This window comes from Schistocerca nitens, chromosome 7, assembly GCF_023898315.1.
Source record: "Schistocerca nitens isolate TAMUIC-IGC-003100 chromosome 7, iqSchNite1.1, whole genome shotgun sequence".
NCBI classification, from domain to species: domain Eukaryota; kingdom Metazoa; phylum Arthropoda; class Insecta; order Orthoptera; family Acrididae; genus Schistocerca; species Schistocerca nitens.
The window spans coordinates 225,391,550-225,413,937 of NC_064620.1; the positions used below are offsets into that span (position 1 = coordinate 225,391,550).

Here is a 22,388-nt window from a genome sequence, read left to right on the forward strand (position 1 = left end):
ATGAAGTCTTACACATGTGAGGTCGACTCTGTAAAGAATCGAGGGTAGGGTTTACAAGTCTAACTTCTCTTTTGCCGCTGCGAGTATATACAGCAGATTAGGTTTCCGACGCCCCAGTACATTATGTGATCAACATTTCCGGTGCCCACATGTAAGGTCTGTGTTTTTCATTCTGCTTGATGAGGGTAAAAAACAGAAGAAGTACCAAATTTAAATTCCGTTTTGAATCTAAATCTCCGTCCTCGTTTTCGGTACGGAATGTTATTGTCCACAGACCATCGCCTCACACATGGTGCTTTATGACAGAGTGCGTTGTCATTCTGATTCAAATAATAATCGTATTCGAAGTGTTCCTCTTCTACACGCAGTCCACAATGCTGCAAAATGAGTTCATTTTCTTCCGTATGTAGCTTTTTCTTAAGCGCAACAACACGACCGCACCGTAAGCAGGAAAAACATTCCCATCTTATAACATCACCTCGTCCGTCCTTCGCTGTTGGCGCTATACGAGGGCTGTTCGGAAACTCAGGTCCGATTGAAATGGAAATCACAGTGAAAATCAATTTTTTTTTATTCGCAACAGTTAGCCACATCTTCCAGCTTCCTCTCTAAATAGTCGCCACTCCGACTTAAGACATTTGTCGTAGCGTTGTACAAACTTTGCAGTATCCTCGTGACAGAAAGCAGCCGCCTGTGCTTTCCGCCAATTCTCTACGCTGGTCTGCCTTTCATTGTTTATGACAAAATGTTATCTTCGTAGCCAGTGTTTCATGTGAGCAGAGATGAACATCGGAGGGAGCCGATTAAGGGCTGTATTGTGGGTGAACAAACACTTTCCATCGAAAACGCTGCAGGAGCGTCTTCACTGCCCCTGCAGAATGCGGCTGAGAAATGTCTTGAAGAAAGAAACGCATGACATTTATGTTTTGTAGGCTTCATAGCTTCAGGCGAAATCTCTCACCAGATGCAATTACTTGGATTAGATTAGATTAATTATTCATTCCATAGACCCACAAAAGAGGGGATCCTCCTGGGTGTGGAACATATCAGATAAACACATTACAAAAATGTAAGTAGAAAAACTTGAGTTTCATTAATTTTAATGATCTTCAGACAATAAACAGTAAAATTGTATACGTGAATTAAAATTAAACTTTTAATATTTACAGGTTTAATACTTACATCTGCTTTCATTAAATACATTATTCACACAGTAGCTAGTTACTGGGCTATTACAACCAAGTATTGTCAAAAATTAAAGTAAATTACTCATTTCAATGATCCTCAGTTAAGAAAAGTCAAATTATGTACAAGATTTAAGATGAAACTTGCACTATTTACAGACTTAACACTTACATCTGCTTTCCATACATCCATCATTCACACAGTAGGTAGTTACTTGGCTGGTACAACCAAGCATTGTCAAAAACTAAAATAAAATAAATTTTCATTAAAATGGTCTAGTGCACTTGTTGAGAAATTCGTGGATGGAATAGAAGGAGTCGGCCACCAAAAATTCTTTTAAATTATGTTTAAATTGTGCCTTGTCTGAAATTAACTCTTAATGGTTGCTGGAGACTTATTGAAAATATGCGTTGCTGAATACTGGACTCCTTTCTGGACCAGAGTAAGTGATTTTAAATCTTTATGTATATTGTTCTTATTCCTAGTATTGATACTGTGTACTAAGCGGTTAGTTGGAAAAAGAGATGTATTATTTACAACAAACTTCATTAAGGAATAAATATACTGAGAAGCTATGGTTAGTTTGCCCAATTCTTTGAGTAGGTTTCGACACGATGTTCTTGGATTTATAATACACATTACTCTTGTTATACGCCTCTGTACTCTAAAAATTTATTCTCGGTTTGTGGAGTTACCCCACAATATGATACCATATGACATAATGGTATGAAAATAAGCAAAATATGCCAGGTTTTCTATATTTATATCTCCTATGTCTGACATCATTCGCATTCCAAACACAGACCTGTTTAGGCGCTTTAGCAGTTCGATAGTATGTCGCTCCCAACTGAAATTATTATCAAGTTGTAATCCCAAGAATATTACACTCTCAACTTCTCATATTTCCATGTCATCATATTTCATACACACACTAGAAGGAAATCTCTTGGAAGTTCTGAACAGCCTATAGTGGGTCTTTTCAAAGTTTAATGACAGTGAATTGGCTATGAACCATAACGTTCTGCAGGCAGACTTCAGACCCAAAGTCTTCCACCGCATTGCCACAGGTAAAGCGTAAATCATCACTCGTTTCCAATCATACACTCTCCAGTAGCGTTGCTCTTAACAACAACTCAAGTGCCACCTCGCACTGACAACAGAAATGTGTCGTCTATGAGGAGCTGCTCAACAATTGTATCTCCTTCTTTTTAACTACACAGTCATTGTGCCATCTGAGCTGCTGCTATGCCTGTGGTAGTCAGGAGTGATTCCTTACGCCGATTCCGTGCGATTTTTTTACAACTACCTCTACAATACTCGACGCCCCTGTCCGTTACGGTTTCTGTGCCTCAGTAGATGAGGCTGCCTGGTCTTGGCTCAGCTATGATAGTTTCAGAAGCTTTGAAAAGTCCGTGGTATATCTGTTACACAGGTGACGTCCAATAGCTAATCCACTTTCGATGTCACTGAGATAGACTCACCGACCCGTTCTGCTGTTAGTGACAACACAGTAGTCTCCGTCTCTTTTATAATGGCAAATCCACCTTTCGTCACAGGTAGTGATCAACTTCGTAATTTATAGCGGTGTCCGGATTCTTTTGGACAGATAATTTAGTAGTCGCTGAGCACGTTGTTTTCCTACGGAAATGCCGAGTATTATCCTCGGGATGGGCAACTGAATGTGGACGCGTCTTGTCGTATACACCTTGCACAGGCAAACAGTGGTGCGTTCAGCATGAGCAAATTCATCAGCACCAATCCTTGACCAGATCCACTTTTCCCACGATAGCATCGACAATAGAACTTGAGCTGCAATTCCACTCTTCACGATCCATATCTGTATGGGTGCTTCCAAGGCCTCGACACCATTGTCAACCTTTTCGTCGCTCATTACTGTACGCCCCTAAGCTGGACATAACACCTGATGAATTTGAACAGCTGCAGATCCTTTAGTAGAAAAGAATCCAATTACAGCACGCACTTCGCAACTGGCCGGAACAACGCTTTTCGAAGGCTTTGTTATTTGATTTCACCAACATTCAAACGACTATTTGAATCAAAACAATGACTTTTGTTCCGTCCGTATATTTTTGCACTGTACTGCCAACATTTAAACATAAGCACATGGGCCGTACTTTCCGAATACGTGTCGCACAAGTACGGTTATCTGTCTACGAAAACGGCGAAGATAGTGGGAAAACTGCACCCGGAACTCGTTAATTCTTTCACTACCACTGGGACATTCACTGAAGCACCAAAGAAACTGTTATAGGCATGCTATCCAAATACAGAGATATGTAAACAGGCAGAATTCGGCGCTGCGGTCGGAAACGCGTATATAAGACAACAAGCGTCTGGCGCAGTTGTTCTTTCGGTCACAGCTGTTGCAATGGCACTTTATCGAGATTTAAGTGAGTTTCAACGTGATGTTATAGTCGGAGCATGAGCGATGGAACACAGCTTCTCCGATGTAGCGATGAAGTGGGGATTTTCCCGTACGACCATTTCACGAGTGTACCGTGAATATCAGGAATCCGGTAAAACATTAGATGTGCAACATCGCTGCGGCCGGAAAATGATCCTGTAAGAACGGAACCATCGACGACTGCAGAGAATCGTTCAACGTGGCAGAAATGTAACCCTTCCGCAAATTGCTACATATTTCAATGCTGGGCCATCAACGAGTCACAGCGTGCGAACCAGGACATATTATTTTCGCAGTAATTAGTGAAACTGCGTGCCTACGGAGTATCGCCTCAGTTGTGCGACTGGATTCGTGATTTCCTGTCAGAAAAGTCACAGTTCGTATTAATAGACGGAAAGTCATCGAGTAAAACAGAAGTAATATTCGGCGTTCCCCAAGTAAATGTTATAGGCCCTCTATTGTTTCTGATCTATACTAACGACATAGGAGACAATCTGAGTAGCCGTCTTAGATTGTTTGCAGATGATTCTGTCATTTACCGTCTTGTAAAGTCATCAGGTGATCAAAACGACTTGCAAAATGATTTAGATAAGATATCTGTATGGTGCAAAAAGTGGTAATTGACCCTGAATAAGGAAAAGTGTAAAGTTATTCATATGAGCACTGAAAAAAATTAGCTAAATTTCGATTACGCGGTAAGTCACACAAATCTCAAGGCTGTAAATTCAACTAAATACTTAGGGATTACAATTACAAATAACCTAAACTGGAACGATCACATAGATAATATTGTGGGTTGTTGTTGTGGTCTTCAGTCCTGAGACTGGTTTGATGCAGCTCTCCATGCTACCCTATCCTGTGCAAGCTTCTTCATCTCCCAGTACTTACTGCAACCTACATCCTTCTGAATCTGCTTAGTGTATTCATCTGTTGGTCTTCCTCTACGATTTTTACCCTCCACGCTGCCCTCCAATGCTAAATTTGTGATCTCTTGATGCCTCAGAACATGTCATACCAACCGGTCCCTTCTTCTTGTTAAGTTGTACCACAAACTCCTCTTCTCCCCAATTCAATACCTCCTCATACACAAACACACACAAACACACACACAAACACACACACACACACACACACACACACACACACACATACGTACAGAGACACACTAGTTACACGGCATTAGAGTGTTAAACCAAGTCTCAGTGGGACAAACAAGTCGGTGACGCCTGCTCTCCTTAGAGAAGACCTAGTTCGCTCGTGGCGTTCTGCAAACCGTTTTCTGTACGCTCCTAAGCGGTTTACTGTCACGCTAGTCCTCGATCAGGGCCTTGTAGCCCGCAGCTATGGGACGAGACTAGAGAAAGCAGGGCACACTCCAATCTCCGGTCAAGTCGCTCGGAAGTAGGATGCTAACTGCTTCGGCAGACAACGCGGCTGTTCTAAACCTAGACTACACCAGGAACATAGTCAACGCAGTTTCACATCGCGCCGTCAGGAAGGAATGTCATCGTTTCGCGGCTTCACCGTCATTGTGAGATGAAGAAATTTTCGTTCCGACTACGAGCCTGAGACGCTACATATTGATACACTACTGGCCATTAAAATTGCTACACCACGAAGATGACGTGCTACAGACGTGAAATTTAACCGACAGGAAGAAGATGCTGTGATATTCAAATGATTAGCTTTTCAGAGCATTCACACAAGGCTGGCGCCGGTGGCGACACCTACAACGTGCTGACATGAGGAAAGTTTCCAACCGATTTCTCATACACAAACAGCAGTTGACCGGCGTTGCTTGGTGAAACGTTGTTGTGATGCCTCGTGTAAGGAGGAGAAATGCGTACCATCACGTTTACGACTTTGATAATGGTCGGCTTGTAGCCTATTGCGACTGCGGTTTATCGTATCGCGACATTGCTGCTCGCGTTGGTCGAGATCCAATGACTGTTAGCAGAATATGGAATCGGTGGGTTCAGGAGGGTAATACGGAACTCCGTCCGCATGGCTGTAACGGATCGTGCGGCCACGTTTCGATCCGTGAGTCAACAGATGGGGACGTTTCCAAGACAACAACCATCTGCACGAACACTTCGACGACGTTTGCAGCAGCATGGACTATCAGCTCGCAGACCATGGCTGCGGTTACCCTTGATGCTGCATCACAGACAGGAGCACCTGCGATGGTGTACTCAACGACGAACCTGGGTGCACGAATGGCAAACCTCATGTTTTCGTATGAATTCAGGCTCTGTTTACAGCATCATGATGGTCGCATCCGTGTTTGGCGACATCGCGGTGAACGCATATTGTAAGTGTGTATTCGTCCTCGCCATACTGGCGTATCACCCGGCGTGATGGTATGGGGTGCCATTGGTTACACGTCTCGGTCACCTCTTGTTCGCATTGACGGCACTTTGAACAGTGGACGCTACATTTCAGATGTGCTACGACCCGTGGCTCTACCCTTCATTCGATCCCTGCGAAACCCTACATTTCAGCAGGATAATGCACGACCGCATGGTGCAGGTCCTGTAGGGGCCTTTCTGGATACAGAAAGTGTTCGACTGCTGCCCTGGCTAGCACATTCTCCAGATCTCTCACCAATTGAAATAGTCTTGTCAGTGGTGGCCGAACAACTGGCTCGTCACAATACGCCAGTCATTACTCTTGATGAACTGTGGTATCGTGTTGATGCTGCATGGGCAGCTGTACCTATACACGCCATCCAAGCTCTGTTTGACTCAATGCCCAGGCGTATCTAGGCCGTTATTACGGCCAGAGGTGGTTGTTCTGGGTACTGATTTATCAGGATCTTTGCAGCCAAATTGCGTGAAAATGTAATCACATGTCAGTTCTAGTATAATATATTTGGCCAATGAATACCCGTTTATCATCTGCATTTCTTCTTGGTGTAGCAATTTTAATGGCCAGTTGTGTATTTTCGTTCATTCGCCCACCAACGGGTTGTTAGCAATATAAATTCCCGCTCGTGGAAGAAAGCACACGGCAGACCCGTCTGCAAAAAGGGTAACAGGAGTGGTCGAAAAAACTACCATCCAGTATCCTTGACATCCATTTGTTGTAGAATCTTAGAATATATTCTGATCTCAGACATAAGGAGGTATTTAGAACATAATGACCACATCTAGGCCTATGCCAACCATTATGGATTCGGAAAACAATGATCATGTAAAACTCTACTCGCACTTTCTCATATGACATCCTGAATGCCGTGGTTCAAGGCAGCATCTCTCGATTTCCGAAGAGCATTTATCTGAGTACAACACGTATGTTTATTGTCAAAAGTACTCGTGATAACTAGCGAAATTTATGGGAAGGTTGATAATTCTTTAGTAAGAAGGACACTAGCTTGTTACCTTGGATGGATAGTAATCGACAGATGTAGTAGTAAATTCAGGTGTTTTCCAGGGAAGTGTGTCGGGACACTTACCGTTCATGGTGTGCTTTAATGACCTTGGTAACAATATCAATTGTAGCGTGAGATTTTTTGCAAATGATTCCGTTATCTATAGTGAAATACAGTCTGAAAAGAGCTGGAAAAATATTCAGTAAGCTCTTGGTAAGATTTCAAAGTGGTGCAAAGATTAGCAGTTCGCTTTAAATGTTGAAATATACGAAATTGTGGACTTCACAAGATGAAAACCATAGTACCTCATGACTACACTATCATCGAGTCACAGTTGGAATAGATCAATTGATACAAATACATGGGTGTAACAATTTGTAGGGGTATGAAATGGAACTGTCACACAGGCTCAGTCGTAGGTAAAGCAGGTGGGAGACTTCGATTTGTTGGTAGAAAAGTACGGAAATGTAATCGCTCAATTAAGGAGATTACTGCTTGCAAATTTCTCCTAGAATGTTGCTCAAGTGTGTAGAACCATTACCGAATGGAACCAGCAGAGAATGTTGGAAGTAGAGGGGCATCACGAATGATCACAAGTTGGTTTGATCTGTGGCAGAGTGTCACAGAGATGCTGAATAAACAGGCTGTTTTTAAACTACCTCTCGATGTTGCAGAGGAGGATAGGAGGGAGGCATGTCGTGTGTTGAGTCGGCCTGAGAGGCCTAGTTTACGATCACTTAGAGTTATTATTTTACCTGCGGACAAGAGCAGTGGTACCGTTGTTTTGGACAGGCAGGACTGCGTTCAGAAGATGCAGTGTCTACTGTCTGATTCAGCGTATCACAGGATCGGTGCTTACCGCACAAAAAGTGTTGAGAGAAATCCTATGAGCCTCCTGAAGAAAAGTTTATTTTCGCAGGAGGCTGTCAAGAGAGTCAATTCTTGATGTGTTGTTCCCCCTAAGTAATATGGCCTCTCTAAGGTCCTCTAGGATGGTGTTCCTCTTCGTCGGAGTTATTGGCGCTCCTACATATCGTGTAGCAAAACATCTTGCTACTCTGCTGATCCTTGCGGTAGGTCGGTGTGAACACCACATTAATAATTCGGCGGATTTCTATGTCGATTAGAGGGAATGCGTTTGAATGACTCTGATATTCTAATAGGTATGTTATTCTAGTACGTCAGGATCAGTAATGGGACTGAACAGCGTCAGATCCTGACTGTGAAGGACGTGTAGATGCCACGTACTCGTGTGAGACAGCGTAATCCGCATCTGATAGAGCCTGAAAGCCGGCCGCTGTGGCCGAGCGATTCTAGGCGCTTCAGTTCGGAACCACGCGGCTGCTACGGTCGCAGGTTGGAATTCTGCCTCTGGCATGGATGTGTGTGATGTCCTTAGGTTAGTTAGGTTTACGTAGTTCTAAGTCTAGGGCACTGATGACCTCAGATGTTAAGTTCCAAAGTGCTTAGAGCCATTTGAGCATTTGATAGTCTGAAAGGGGCCTCATTGTTGGTTTCCATTTGTCCGGATGGTCGAATCGTGCAAATCGAGACTTGGAGGGGTATTCGGACGTGACACTGGTCCGATGTGGTACCGCATAGGTATACTCGTCTTCGAGGTTCCAGTCGACCACGCAGAACCACCAGGAGGGAGGATCTCCGTACTATGCACCAAAGACTTCTCATCTGTGCCTGCCATCGGAGAACAAGTAATGGACCTCTTCAATATTCATTTTCACCCCGCTCCAGAAGGAGCCGGGCTAGGGAATTACCATCCCATGTGTACGTCAGTTTCAACACCATAACACAAATGTCTGTGTTTGGAGTGCTGCCGCGATCAGAAAGCATGGAGTTCTGATGAATGTCGTGGTACCGTGTTCAGTGACAGAACGTGGCTCTGAGCTACCCCGGATGACCATCGTCGGCAAGCATGGTGTGGACCTGATGTGAGGTCCTATTCATTCAATATGTTGGACAGGCACGGCAGTGTTACTCCTGGCATCATGGTGTGGGGACTAATAGGGTAAGATACGGGATCACTGCTGATGCTGATAGAGAGAACTATGATGGCACAACGGTACATCAGAGACATCGTGCGTCCTCATGTGTTACCTCTCGTGCAACTGTAACGTGGTACCACTTTTCAATTGGACAACACTCGCCCACACTCGGCACGTATCTCTGTGTGATGCTGAGTTACTCCTGTGTCCAGCAAGCGCTTCAGACCTGTCCACGATAGAAGTTCTGTGAGGCCGGTTCGGATGTTCTCTTCGTGCCAGTGTTAGTACCCAGTATATCAAGTATCACTTACAACAGTTGTGGGGGCCGAGCAGTTCTGGGCGCTTCAGTCCGGAACCGCGCGACCGCTACGGTCGGAGGTTCGAATCCTGCCTCGGGCATGGATGTGTGTGATGTCCTTAGGTTGCTTAGGTTTAAGTATTTCTAAGTTCTAGGGGACTGATGACCTCAGATGTTACGTCCCATAGTGCTCAGACCCATTTGAACCGTTTGAACAGTTGTGGGCCAGCTTGCCTCATAAGAGGATGCAACAGCTTTTTGAGACCCTTCCCAACCGAATCAATGCATGCGTTCAGGCCAGAGCGCGTACGAAGTTATACTAATTTATTTGTAATTTCAATTCCATTTTTTAATTACTACAACAACATCACATAACCTCTCAACCCTTGAAGTTTCATCTTGTTTCATCCTCCTCCGTCTGGGCACCTCACTTTTTTTATCAAGCTATGTGTTTATCATAAAATCATTCCTTTCACTCAGCTGAACTCCCAAATCCAAATAAACCAAATTTTCAGTTTTTTTCTAATTTCGTGATCAATGAGGGCTAGATTTCCCTGCGATATCAAACTGGAGTCAGGTTCGGTAGTTAGCTACAACCTAACCAAATTCCAGCTCTATCTGTTTATTAATTTCAGAAAACTTATAATTTGGCTAAAACAAAAATTGCGGAGTAAGTCCCGCCGTGCGGGTCTCTGTGCCAATTGAGATAAACTTGGAAAAAAACTGATGACTGGGTGATAGAAACATTAGCGACATTCTTGTATTGTAGCCAAGCTACCCAGCACAATATTGAACTGAAATATTTCGCAAATTGGAACATAATGTTTAAAAATACTTCTTACACAATATTACTTTCTTATCCTCGAAAGGTGGATTAATACGATAACCTCGGAGAGTTCAATTACTGAAGCTGAGCTATCTAGGTACCTAGTAAATAGCGTGCTTTGTTATGTCATCTGATTCTTCCTTGAAGTCCCAGGCTCTTCTTCTTCTTCTTCTTCTTCGGATACTTCTCCTCAGAGTACTAAGTCCATATCTATATCTGAGTTACTGTCATGATGTGATAAGTCTGAATCCGACTCTGAAGAATAATCAATTGGCTGTTTGATTTGCTTTCATCCTTTTTTTGGCACATTTGTAATGAAGTCTAGCTTACGTCATTGTATTTTTATATCACGCTTCTTTCCTTCTTTAGCACGTCTTTCCTTCTCAGTAGTAAGCTTTTCTTTTCCCATATATCTTCTTCCACTCGTTCCTTTTTTAAGTGTCGACGTTATAAGCACAGATTTCAATGCTCAGTCAGAAAGTTTTCCCTAACTATTTATTTTAGACAGCAGAGTTAAATCTTCAGGTGAGATAATCTTACGCAATGTGTGCTGAATGTCATATTTTGTGGGGTTTGTCACTGAAGAATTGTCGTCACATTGTTGGAGCTGCGGGGATTTACCCCAAAACACCTGAGGGGATTTACTCTGTTTCGGCGTTTTCTGACAAATGCGTCGTTGTTGATTTTGGGGACCACTGGAACAATTATTTCCACTCGAAAGTGAAGCTTAAAAGCAGTACCGTCAAAGAGTAACTTGTTGATTCTTCGTTTCGAACCGTACGTTATACGCAGAGCTGACGAAAGTCATTGTTTAGCGATTTGCATATATACAGATGGTGCTAGTATCGCGTACACAGGGTATAAAAGGGCTGTGCATTGGCGGAGCTGTCATTTGTACTCAGGTCAAAAAATGGTTCAAATGGATCTGAGCACTATGGGACTTAACTGCTGAGGTCATCAGTCCCCTAGAAATTAGAACTACTTAAACCTAACTAACCTAAGGACATCACACACATCCATGCCCGAGGCAGGACTCGAACCTGCGACCGTAGTGGTCGCGCGGTTCCGGACTGTAGCGCCTAGAACCGCTCGGCCACACCGGCCGGCTTACTTAGGTCATTCATGTGAAAAGCTGTTCGACGTGATAATGGTCGTACGACGAGAATGAACAGACTTTGAACGTGGAATGGTAGATGGAGCTAAACGTATGGGACATTCCATTTCGGAAATCCTTAGGGAACTCAATATTCCGACGTTCACAGTGTTAAAGGCGTGCTGAGAGTACCAAATTTCAGGCGTTACCTCTCACCACGGACAACACGGTGTCTGGCTGCTGTCACTTAACGACCGAGAGCAGCGGCGTTTACTTCAAGTTTTCACTGCTAACAGCTAAGCAAAACTGCGTGAAATAACCTCATAGCAGCGCGGAGTGGCCGTGCGGTTTAAGGTGCCATGCCACGGACTGGCTGGCCGCTACCGCCGGAGGTTCGAGTCAAAAATGGTTCAAATGGCTCTGAGCACTATGGGACTCAACTGCTGAGGTCATTAGTCCCCTAGAACTTAGAACTAGTGAAACCTAACTAACCTAAGGACATCACACACATCCATACCCGAGGCAGGATTCGAACCTGCGACCGTAGCGGTCTCGCGGTTCCAGACTGCAGCGCCAGAACCGCGCGGCCACTTCGGCCGGCTAGGTTCGAGTCCTCTCCCGGGGATGGGTGTGTGTGTTTTTTTCTTAGCATAAGTTAGGTTAAGTTAGTTTAAGTAGTGTGTAAATCTAGGGACCGATGACCTCAGCAGTTTGGTCCCTTAGGTATTCACACACATTTTTGAATAACCTCATAAATCAATTTGGGACGAACGACGAACATATCCGTAAGGACAATGAGCGAAATTTGGCGTTAATGGGATATGGCAGCAGGCGCCGACTCCGGTACCTTTGCTAACAGCACGACATCGCCCGCAGAACCTCTCGTGGGCTCGTGACCTTAACCGTTGCACCATACACGACTGGAAAGCCATGGCCCGCCAGATGAATTGCGATTTCGATTGGTAAGAGCTGGTGGTTCGAGTGTGGTGCAGACGCCGAGAAGCCACGAATACAAGTTGTCAACAAGGCACAGTGCAAGCCGCTGGTTGCTACCTAGTGGTATGGGCTGTGTTTATACGGAATGTACTGGGTCCTCTAGATGGTCAGCTACTCGGAGACCAATTGCAGCCATTCATGTATGTCATGTTTCCAAACAACGATGGGATTTTTATGCATGACAATGCGCCATGTCACCGGGCCTCAAATGTACGCGATTGGTTTGCGAATTTGGCCACTCAGATCGCCCGACATGAATCCCATCGAATAGTTATGGGACATAATCGAGAAGTCAGTTCGTGCATAAAATCCTGCACCGGCAACACTTTCGCATTATGGACAGCTATAGAGGCAGCAATGCTCAATATTTCTGCGGAGGACTTTCAACCACTTGTTGAGTCCATGTTAAGTTGAGTTGCTGCAACTACACCGGGTAGAAGGAGGTCCGACACGATATTGTGAGATATTCGCACGACTTTTGTCATATCAGTGTGCGTTGTATTCTAATAAAACACCGGAAAAGTGACATGTAAGTGAAAAAAAGCAGACTTTTCTTATTTTCTCATGTCTGCAGAGACGTTCTGGGAATAACTTTTGTGGAATAGTAGCTTACAGTAAGACAAACATGATGCCCTCCCCGTTAGCCGTGCGGTCTAAGGCACGGCTTTCCGGATTGGGAAGGAGCGCCTGGTCCCCAGCACGGATCCGCCCAGCGGACTTGTGTCGAGGTCCGGGGAGCTGGCCAGTCTGTGGATGGGTTTTATGCGGTTTTCCATCTGCCTCGGCGAATGCGAGCTGGTTCCCCTTATTCCGCCTCAGCTACACTGTATCGGCGATTCCTGTACAAACATGTTCTCCACGTACGCGTACACCACCATTACTCTACCACGCAAACATAGGGGTTACACTCGTGTGGTGTGAGACGGTGCCGGGGGGGGGGGGGGGGGGCACCGGGGGACGAATCGCACAGTTACCCTGAAAGTGGTTCGGTGTGGGGCGGCGGAGGGGCGAAGTGGACTGCGGTAGTCGTCGTGGGGTTGTGGACCATTGCGGCTGCGGCGAGGACGGAGCCTCTCCGTCGTTTCTAGGACCTCGGTTAACATACAATACAATACAATCAATTTCACGTGCAAAAATCCACACCAATATAAGGGAGATCATGGTTTACAATACAATACAAGACAAACCTGCCATCTGGTGGTCAACCCCTGAATCGATGGCAGTCAGTTAAGAAGCTGTTTCGGGGTTTACCCCCACCTACCCTGGAGTTGTTGTTAATTTTTTTAACAGCGGTGTTTCCAGCGTGAGACAGTAGTACGTGACTCTGGAGGAATGGAATGGTGAGGTACTTACGGCGGCGAGCTGCTCGTCGTGCGACATCTCGCGGCCCACTTTGAGCGAGGCGGCCATCTCCATGTTCTCCTGGACGGTCATATTCGGCTGCAGCAGGTCCTCCTGCATGATGTACGTGCTCAGCTTGTGGAACAGCTTCAACTGCCTAGGCTGGCCGTTCGTGTTGATCGTGCCCGTCACGCCCGCCGTCCTGAAAAGCGACACATTATGCTGACGCCGAGCCTCGTCACGTTAAACACTAAAATGTTATAAGGAAGGGCCTACATACTCCTAAATCTATGTAATCTTCTGCCGTCCTACCGGGTGGTTATAATTAAACTTCCCTAAAAGAATGTTCAAATGTGTGTGAAATCTTACGGGACTTAACTGCTAAGGTCATCAGTCCCTAAGCTTACACAATACTTAACCTAAATCATCCTAAGGACAAACACACACACCCATGCCCGAAGGAGGATTCGAACCTCTGCCGGGACCAGTCGAACAGTCCATAACTGCAGCGCCTTAGACCGCTCGGTAAACTTCCCTATTTAACACGTTACAACACAGAAACTAATTACCGTACGGTGTATAGGTACATAAGGAAAAGGCCCAACAAGCTACGACAAAAATTTAAAACCAATGATAATAAGTTTTAGCGCGGCCGCTGCAAGTGCCGGAAAAGATGTACGAGGCCTGTTCAGAAAGTAAGCTCCGATTGATTGCCAAATTGAAACCACAGTGAACATCAGAAATGTTTTACTTGTAGCAATTAGCTACACCTTTCAGCTACTTCTCTACGTAGTCGCCGTTCTGACTTAGACTTTTGTCATAGCGTTGTACCAACTTTTCAATAGCCTCATCATAGAAGGCAGTCGCCAGTGCTTTCCGCCAATTCTCCACGCTGGCCTACACCTCGTTGTCTGTGTCAAAATGTTGTCTTCAAAGACAGCGGTTCATGTGACCAGAGATGAAACTCAGGGGGAGACAATTGCGGACTGTATTGTGGGTAATCTCACATTTCCATTTGAAAACGATGCAGGAGCATCTTCATTGCCCCTGCAGAATGCGGCTGAGAATTGTCTTGAAGAAGAAACAGCACGACAGTTATGTAATGTTAGCTGCATAGCTTCAGGCGAAATTTCTCACCAGGCCCTCGTACTTGGCGGCAGACACTATTTTCTAGACATCTTTACGCACTCACTGCGAGCTCAGAAATGAGAAGAGCGACGTGATGCTAACTGGGGTTATACTAGAGACACTACCCAACACATCTGTGCAAAGCTTTATCGGATTTTCATAGTCGTTTCCATTTCGCGACCGATCGGAGCTTACTTTCTGAACGCCCCTCGTAATTTGATACGCCCGGAAGGCGAATGACAAATGATAAAAACTCCATTCAATTTTTTTGGTCAATTATTACATAGACTCTGTCTTTAGTTCTCGTGGCGAGAAGACGTATTTCTTGTGATACAATGTGTTGTCTGAGTAATAATCCTACAAGAATATGAAGTCTGAGAGTTCGTTTTTGTGCAAAACCACGAAAGTTTTCTTCTCTTCCGCGCATTATCCCAATGTCATGTCAATATAACTGCCTGCATCAGAAGAGGAAGTCCGATTAAGAATTAATTTTGTACACAGGGTCAAGAATGAAAAATACTTATGGCGGAAGAAGAGGAATAAAACCAAGGATACCAGATTCGACGTAAGTTCACGACACCCCTGGCTCACAATTTACGAGATTTGTCAATTAAAAGTGAAAGACAATTTATTCACTGCAAAATTCATAAAAATCAAATATGTCAATAGTATAATTAATTTGTTTATATATATATATATATATATATATATATATATATATATATATATATACCGGCCGGTGTGACCGAGCGGCTCTAGGCGCTTCAGTGCGACCGCTGCGGTCGCAGGTTCGAATCCTGCCTCGGGCATGGATGTGTGTGATGTCCTTAGGTTAGTTAGGTTTAAGTAGTTCTACGTTCTAGGGGACTGATGACCTCAGATGTTAAGTCCCGTAGTGCTCAGAGCCATTTGAGTATATATATATATATATATATATATATATATATATATATATATATATATATATATATATATATATATATATATATACAGGGTGAGTCACATAACATTACCGCTGGATATATTTCGTAAACCACATCAAATACTGACGAATCGATTCCACAGACCGAACGTGAGGAGAGGGGCTAGTGTAATTGGTTAATACAAACCATAAAAAAATGCACGGAAGTATGTTTTTTAACACAAACCTACGTTTTTTTTAATGGAACCCCGTTAGTTTTGTTAGCACATCTGAACATATAAACAAATACGTAATCAGTGCCGTTTGTTGCATTGTAAAATGTTAATTACATCCGGAGATATTGTAACCTAAAGTTGACGCTTGAGTACCACTCCTCCGCTGTTCGATCGTGTGTATAGGAGAGCACCGTATTACGTAGGGATCTAAAGGGAACGGTGATGGACCTTAGGTACAGAAGAGACTGGAACAGCACATTACGTCCACATGCTAACACCTTTTTATTGGTCTTTTTCACTGACGCACATGTACATTACCATGAGGGGTGAGGTACACGTACACACGTGGTTTCCGTTTTCAATTACGGAGTGGAATAGAGTGTGTCCCGACATGTCAGGCCAATAGATGTTCAATGTGGTGGCCATCATTTGCTGCACACAATTGCAATCAATGAATGTCGTACACGTCGCAGTACATCTGGTGTAATGTCGCCGCAGGCTGCCACAATACGTCGTTTCATATCCTCTGGGGTTGTAGGAACATCACGGTACACATTCTCCTTTAACGTAACCCCCAGAAAGAAGTATCATCGTAAACATGTCCCTGCAGATGCTGCTCGCCGACCGTGGCCCGTGTTTGTTACAACACGCAACTGAACGTCGGAGGTTTCAAGCGTCAACTTTAGGTTACAATATCTCCGGATGTAATTAACATTTTACAATGCAACAAATGGCAATGATTACGTATTTGTTTATATGTTCAGATGTGCTAACAAAACTAACGTGGTTCCATTTTAAAAAAAACGTAGGTTTGTGTTAAAAAACTTACTTCCGTGCATTTTTGTATGGTTTGTATTAAACAATTACACTAGCCCCTCTCCTCACGTTCGGTCTGTGGAATCGGTTCGTCAGTATTAGATGTGGTTTACGAAATATATCCAGCGGTAACGTTAGGTGACTCACCCTGTATATATATAAATTTGCACAACGGGAACCAAACTTGGTAGCATTAATGTCTAGAGTACGGGGGGCATGATTTCCACGCATCAGACCCATTTTCCAATTATAACTACGGCCACTACGCGCTGTGATGAGGCATCGTGATTCATAGTCTCACACAGCTGAGCAGTCGCAGTGCACTTGACGCGTCGACATGAGCTTGGATAAAAGGAGCAGGGCGTTATTGGTGAAGCTCTTTTATCAAAACAACAGTACTGCCGCAGCTGCACTTCGATAATATCGCCGACTGAAAGTATTACGGAAAGGTCCTCTTTTTCCACCTGCTGTGAGGATTATGATGAAGAACTTTGAACCAGCTGGAGAGCTGGGCGTCGCTCCGGGAAGAGGCCGACGACCGGTTGCACCACAGGTGGTTCATGAAATCGCTGTTGCTATGGCAGACAACGCTGCGCTTAATTCCCGATTGTCACGCAGTGCGCGTGCTGCGTCACGACAGTTGAACATCCGTGGTCTACTGTAGGGAAGGTGCGTCGAATCATTCTCAAATGGTATCCATATCGTACAGCAGCTTGCAACACAGGACGTACAGTGACGGGTTGACTTCGCTCTCCACTTTCTCGCAAGGATGGAAGTCGACGAGGGATGGCGCTGGACCGTACTATGGACAGACGAAGTTCATTTTTCTATGACGGGTGAGGTGATCAAAAATAATTGCCGAGTGTGGGGATCTTCACTTCCAGTCTCGGTGCATGAAGTTCCTCTGTATGGTGGACGTGTCACCGCACGTGTCACGGCTACGTCCAACATTGGCCCATTCTTCTTTGAACAGGCTGGGACTCAAGAAACAAGGACGTGCAATGTGACAAGTCAGCATTACTGAGATATGCATGCCATGCTCTCCCTACAGCAGAGAGACGCATTGATCTCAAGTTTTCGTGCAAGATGGGGTTCCAGCGCATATCGCTCGTGAAGTTCACCTGCTCCTCCGAAATACATTTGGAAACGATCGAATTATTAACCGATCGCTTTGCAAGTTGTTGGTGGCTCCATAACAATGCGGAATGTGTTTACTTGGAACTGCACCGATCACTGACTCGAAATGGTTATGTACTTTGAGACCATTTGCAGCCATTTACGGACTTCGTGGTCTCAAACAACGACGGAATTTTTATAGTTGACAACGTGCCATGTCGTCGGGCCGAAATTGTCTACGATCGGTTTCGAGGATATTCTGGACAATTCGAGCGAATGATTAGGCCACCCAAATCGCCCGACATGAATCCCATCGAAAATTTGTGGGAGGTAACCGAGAGGTCAGTTCGTGCAAAAAATACAGGTAGCACTTTCGCAATTTTAGACGGCTATAGAAGTAACATGGCTCAATATTTCCAACGATTTGATGAGTCCAAGCTACGTCAAGTTGCCACGCTACGCCGGGCAAAAGGAGATCCGACACGATATTAGGAGGTATACCATGACTTTTGTCACCTCAGTATATCTTTTAAGGCCAGTATCCATGCCGTTCAACTACTCTTCTAAGTTCTTTGCCATCCCTGAATGAATTACTTTGTTATTGCGAAAACAGTAAAGTTTGTATTTCCTCTACCTGAATTTTAATTCCTTTCCCAATATCTCTTTAGTTTCCCCTACTGCTTGCTCTACATGCAGGAATAGACTACAACCCTGTCTCACTCCTTTCTCAACCACCGTATCCTTTCCATACACTCCGACCCTTATACTTACAATCTTGTCACTGCAGCTTACAAATTGTGGAAAATTCTCCGCTCCCTTTATTTTGCTCTGCTACCTCCAGAATTTCGATGTAATCCAGTCAAAGTTGTCGTACATTTTGTCTAAATATACAAACGCTATAAAGGTACGCTTGCATTTCTTCAAAAAATGTTCAAATATTTGTGAAATCTTAAGGTCATCAGTCCCTAAGCTTACACACTGCTTGACCTAAATTATCCTAAGGACAAACACACACACCTATGCCCGAGGGAGGACTCGAACCTCCACCGGGACCAGCCGCAGAGTCCATGACTGCAGCGCCCTGGACCGCTCGGCTAATCCCGCGCGGCTGCCTTTCTTCAGTCTACTTTCTAAGAAAGGTCGTGGAGTCAGTATAGCCTCACGTTTACTTACATTTTTTTTCGAAACCCAAACTGATCTTCCCCTAAAGTCTATTTCTATCACAATCCATTCTTCTGTAAAAACAGAAGGGATTTCTGGCGTTCCCCAAGGTAGTGTTATAGGCTCTTTGCTGTTCCTTATCTATATAAACGATTTGGGAGACAATCTGAGCAGCCGTCTTGGGTTGTTTGCAGATAAAGCTGTCTATTATCGACTAATAAAGTCATTAGAAGATCAAAACAAACTGTAGAACTATTTAGAAAAGATACCTGAATGGTGCGAAAAGTGGCAGTTGACCCTAAATAACGAAAATTGTGAGGTCATCCACATGAGTGCTAAAAGCAACTCGTTAAACTTCGGTTACACGATAAATCAGTCTAATCTAAAAGCCGTAAATTCAACTAAATACCTAGGAATTACAATTACGAACAACTTAAATTGAACCGCGAGACCTCCGCGGCCGGCGGAGGAACGAACACCACGATAAAATAAGGGAAATCAGAGCTCGTACGGAAAGATATAGGTGTTCATTCTCTCCGCGCGCTATACGAGATTGGAATAACAGAGAATTGATTAGGTGGTTCGATGAACCCTCTGCCAGGCACTTAAATGTGATTTGTAGACTATCCATGCAGATGTAGATGTATATGTAAATAATTCGGCAGTATCTTTCAACCACGACTTATTAAACTGATGGTTCGGTAATAATCTCACCTGCTAGCACCTGATTTCGTTGAAATACCAATTATTAAATTCTTATTGAAGAATGAGGGTATTTCATGTCCCTGATATATTTTGCATACAAGCTGGAAGAGATTTTTGAGGCTGGCTCTCCTAAGGATCGTAATAATTCTGCGAGAATGTCGTTTACTCCAGGGGACTTGTTTCGGCTTAGGTCTTTCCGAGAACTGCCAATTCTTCTCACAAGCGTCCTCCATCGCCTGTATAATTTCGAACCTGACATGCTGTGCGGTGCTCTGAAAAGTACTGATGAAGACGTAGACTGAGCCGGGCGAGTCCGTTAGAAGCCAACAGCTGCGTCTGCAGACGGCGGTGGGGAGGGAAACATGTGGCACTCAATTGGCTCCACGTGCTTGGCGAGAGGTTCTGCGAGGTCGGTGCATGCAGCCATTGCCAAGGACGCGCTGCGCCGCGTCACACCCCCCAGAGCCTGTTGCCGAAGAGGACACGAGTGGATCTAATCCGAAGTCACCAGATTAGATTCAGTTTTCGTTCCATAGACCCAAAAAAACGAGATAATTCTCGAGGGCGTGGAACATGTCAGAGTATAACATAAAACATTTGAATATAATGCTTACTACCCTGATTATTTGTCAGGAGATAGTCGAAATAGGTTAATACAAATGCAGTAAACTGGAACAGCTATTATTTACAGAATTAATACGCTGTCAGAATGAAACATTGTTATGCACTATTAATAAATTTACCATACACAAAATACCTAATCTTAATTGTTGTGACCAAGTGCTGTCAAATCTGAAATCTAACAGACACGTAGCTTAAGCCGGCCTAACAGTCTCTGCTAAGAGATTCAACTATACAGCAGAAGGAGTTGCCTATCAAAAAGTCTTTCAGACTCTGTTTAAGCCGTGCTTTATCTGAAACAAAGCTTTTAATGGTTGCTGGCAATTTATTAAAAATGTGTTTTTCTGAATATTTGACCACTTTTTGGAGCAAGGTAAGTGGTTGTAGGTCTTTACATAGGTTGTTCTTATTCCTAGTACTGATACTGTGTATTGAACTATTGGCTGGAAATAGAAATATATTACAAGCAACAAATTTCATTAAGGAATAAATATACTGAGAAGCAGTGGTTAGGATACAAAGTTTCTTGAACAGATTTCTACATGATGTTTTAGAATTTACACCACAAATAATTTTTATTGCATGGTTTTGCACACTAAAAACTTTTGCTCGGTTTGATGAGTTACCCCAGATTACGATCCCGTATGACATAATAGTATGAAAATAAGCCAAGTATGCAAGTTTCTTTTATATTTATATCTCCTACATCTGACATCATTCTCACTGCAAATACAGACTTGTTTAGCCGCTTAAGCAGTTCTGTGATATGCCCTTCCCAACTGAATTTCTTATCGAGTTGTTATCCCAGAAATTTAACACTCTCAACCTCTTCGATCTGAATGCCTTCGTATGTTATACACATGCTGGAAGGAAATCTCTTACAGGTTCTGAACTGCATATAGTGGGTATTTTCAAATTTTAATGACAGTGAATCACCTTTAAACCATTTATTAATGTCAATGAAAATTTTATTAGCAGCTATTTCTAAATCTGTACTTGGCTTGCTACTTATTGCAATGTTTGTATCATCTGGAAACAAAACAATCTTAGCATATGGTAATGTAACAGATGAGAGGTCATCAAGGTATACAAGAAAAAGCAATGGACCCAAGATGGAACCTTGAGGAACACCACACGTAATTAATTCCCAATCAAATGAAGACTGACCAGTTCAGGTCGAACGAGTTTCTTCACTCGTAACTTCCGGATAATGCCACTGAACGCAGTGAAAATCAAACTAGCAAAAAAGAAGACAAAGTAGGTGTAGCACTTTATTTCTGTAAAGTTAAATACACTGCCTGACGATAAAAGTTAAATATCCATATGTGGTCGGTTGCCAGTGTAACTTGTACACGTAGTACCATCGGGGGTATCTAAATTACAAGAGTTGCAAGTTTCTGTTACAGGTGGAATGGTCACCAGAATGCATACTTGATGCTCGTGTTGTTACCAGGCATGGTTGGGTAGGTAAAGGGCGTGAACATAGTCTGATGTTGAGTGATCACTGTGAAGGAAGTCCGCCCCCGATAGCTGAGTGGTCGGCACAACAGAATATCATTCCTAAAGTCCCCGGGTTCGATTCAAGGCTGGGTCGGACATTTTCTCCACTCAGGGACTGGGTGTTGTCCTAATCATCATCATTTCATCCCCATCGACGGGCAAGTCGCCGAAGTGGCGTCAAACCGGCGAACGGTCTACCCGACAGGAGGCTCTAGTCACACATTTACATTTTTACTGTGAAGGAGGCACAGATGCCAAGTTCTCACGTCAGACACCGTTATGAGTACCCGACAGTTTGGAAAGGGCATCATTGTGGGTTTTCATTCCACTGAATAGTCGAACAGCGCAACATTCATATTTGTGGAGCATTCGGATATGACAGTGGCCCGATGTAAGACTGCATGGAAAGTGAGTGCAGGAATACTGGTCGCAAAGGTTTCGATCGATCAAGTCTGGGGAGTACAACGGAGGATAGCTGCATTCTACACTGAGCACATCGTAACCCTCACACATCTGAGCGTGCCATCCGGTAACAAGTAATGAACTCTATGCAACATTTTGCAACAACCCGCACCATTGGTTGGAGACTAACAGCATGCGGACTAGGTAATTGCCGTCCCTTGCGCAGGCAGCCATTATCACCGCAAAGCAAACGGCGGAGTTTGGAGTG

The 22,388-nt window shown here is 44.0% G+C and overlaps 1 protein-coding gene across 1 annotated transcript in view; it reads right to left on the reverse strand.

Annotated features, from left to right (window-relative positions):
* LOC126194819 (ATP-binding cassette subfamily G member 4-like) overlaps window positions 1-22,388 on the reverse strand; it is a 328,478-nt gene that overhangs the window by 52,552 nt on the left and 253,538 nt on the right. Inside the window, exon 3 of the mRNA XM_049933146.1 lies at window positions 13,547-13,736. Within this exon, the coding sequence (XP_049789103.1) occupies window positions 13,547-13,736 (190 nt within the window). The remainder of the gene's footprint in view (window positions 1-13,546; window positions 13,737-22,388) is intronic.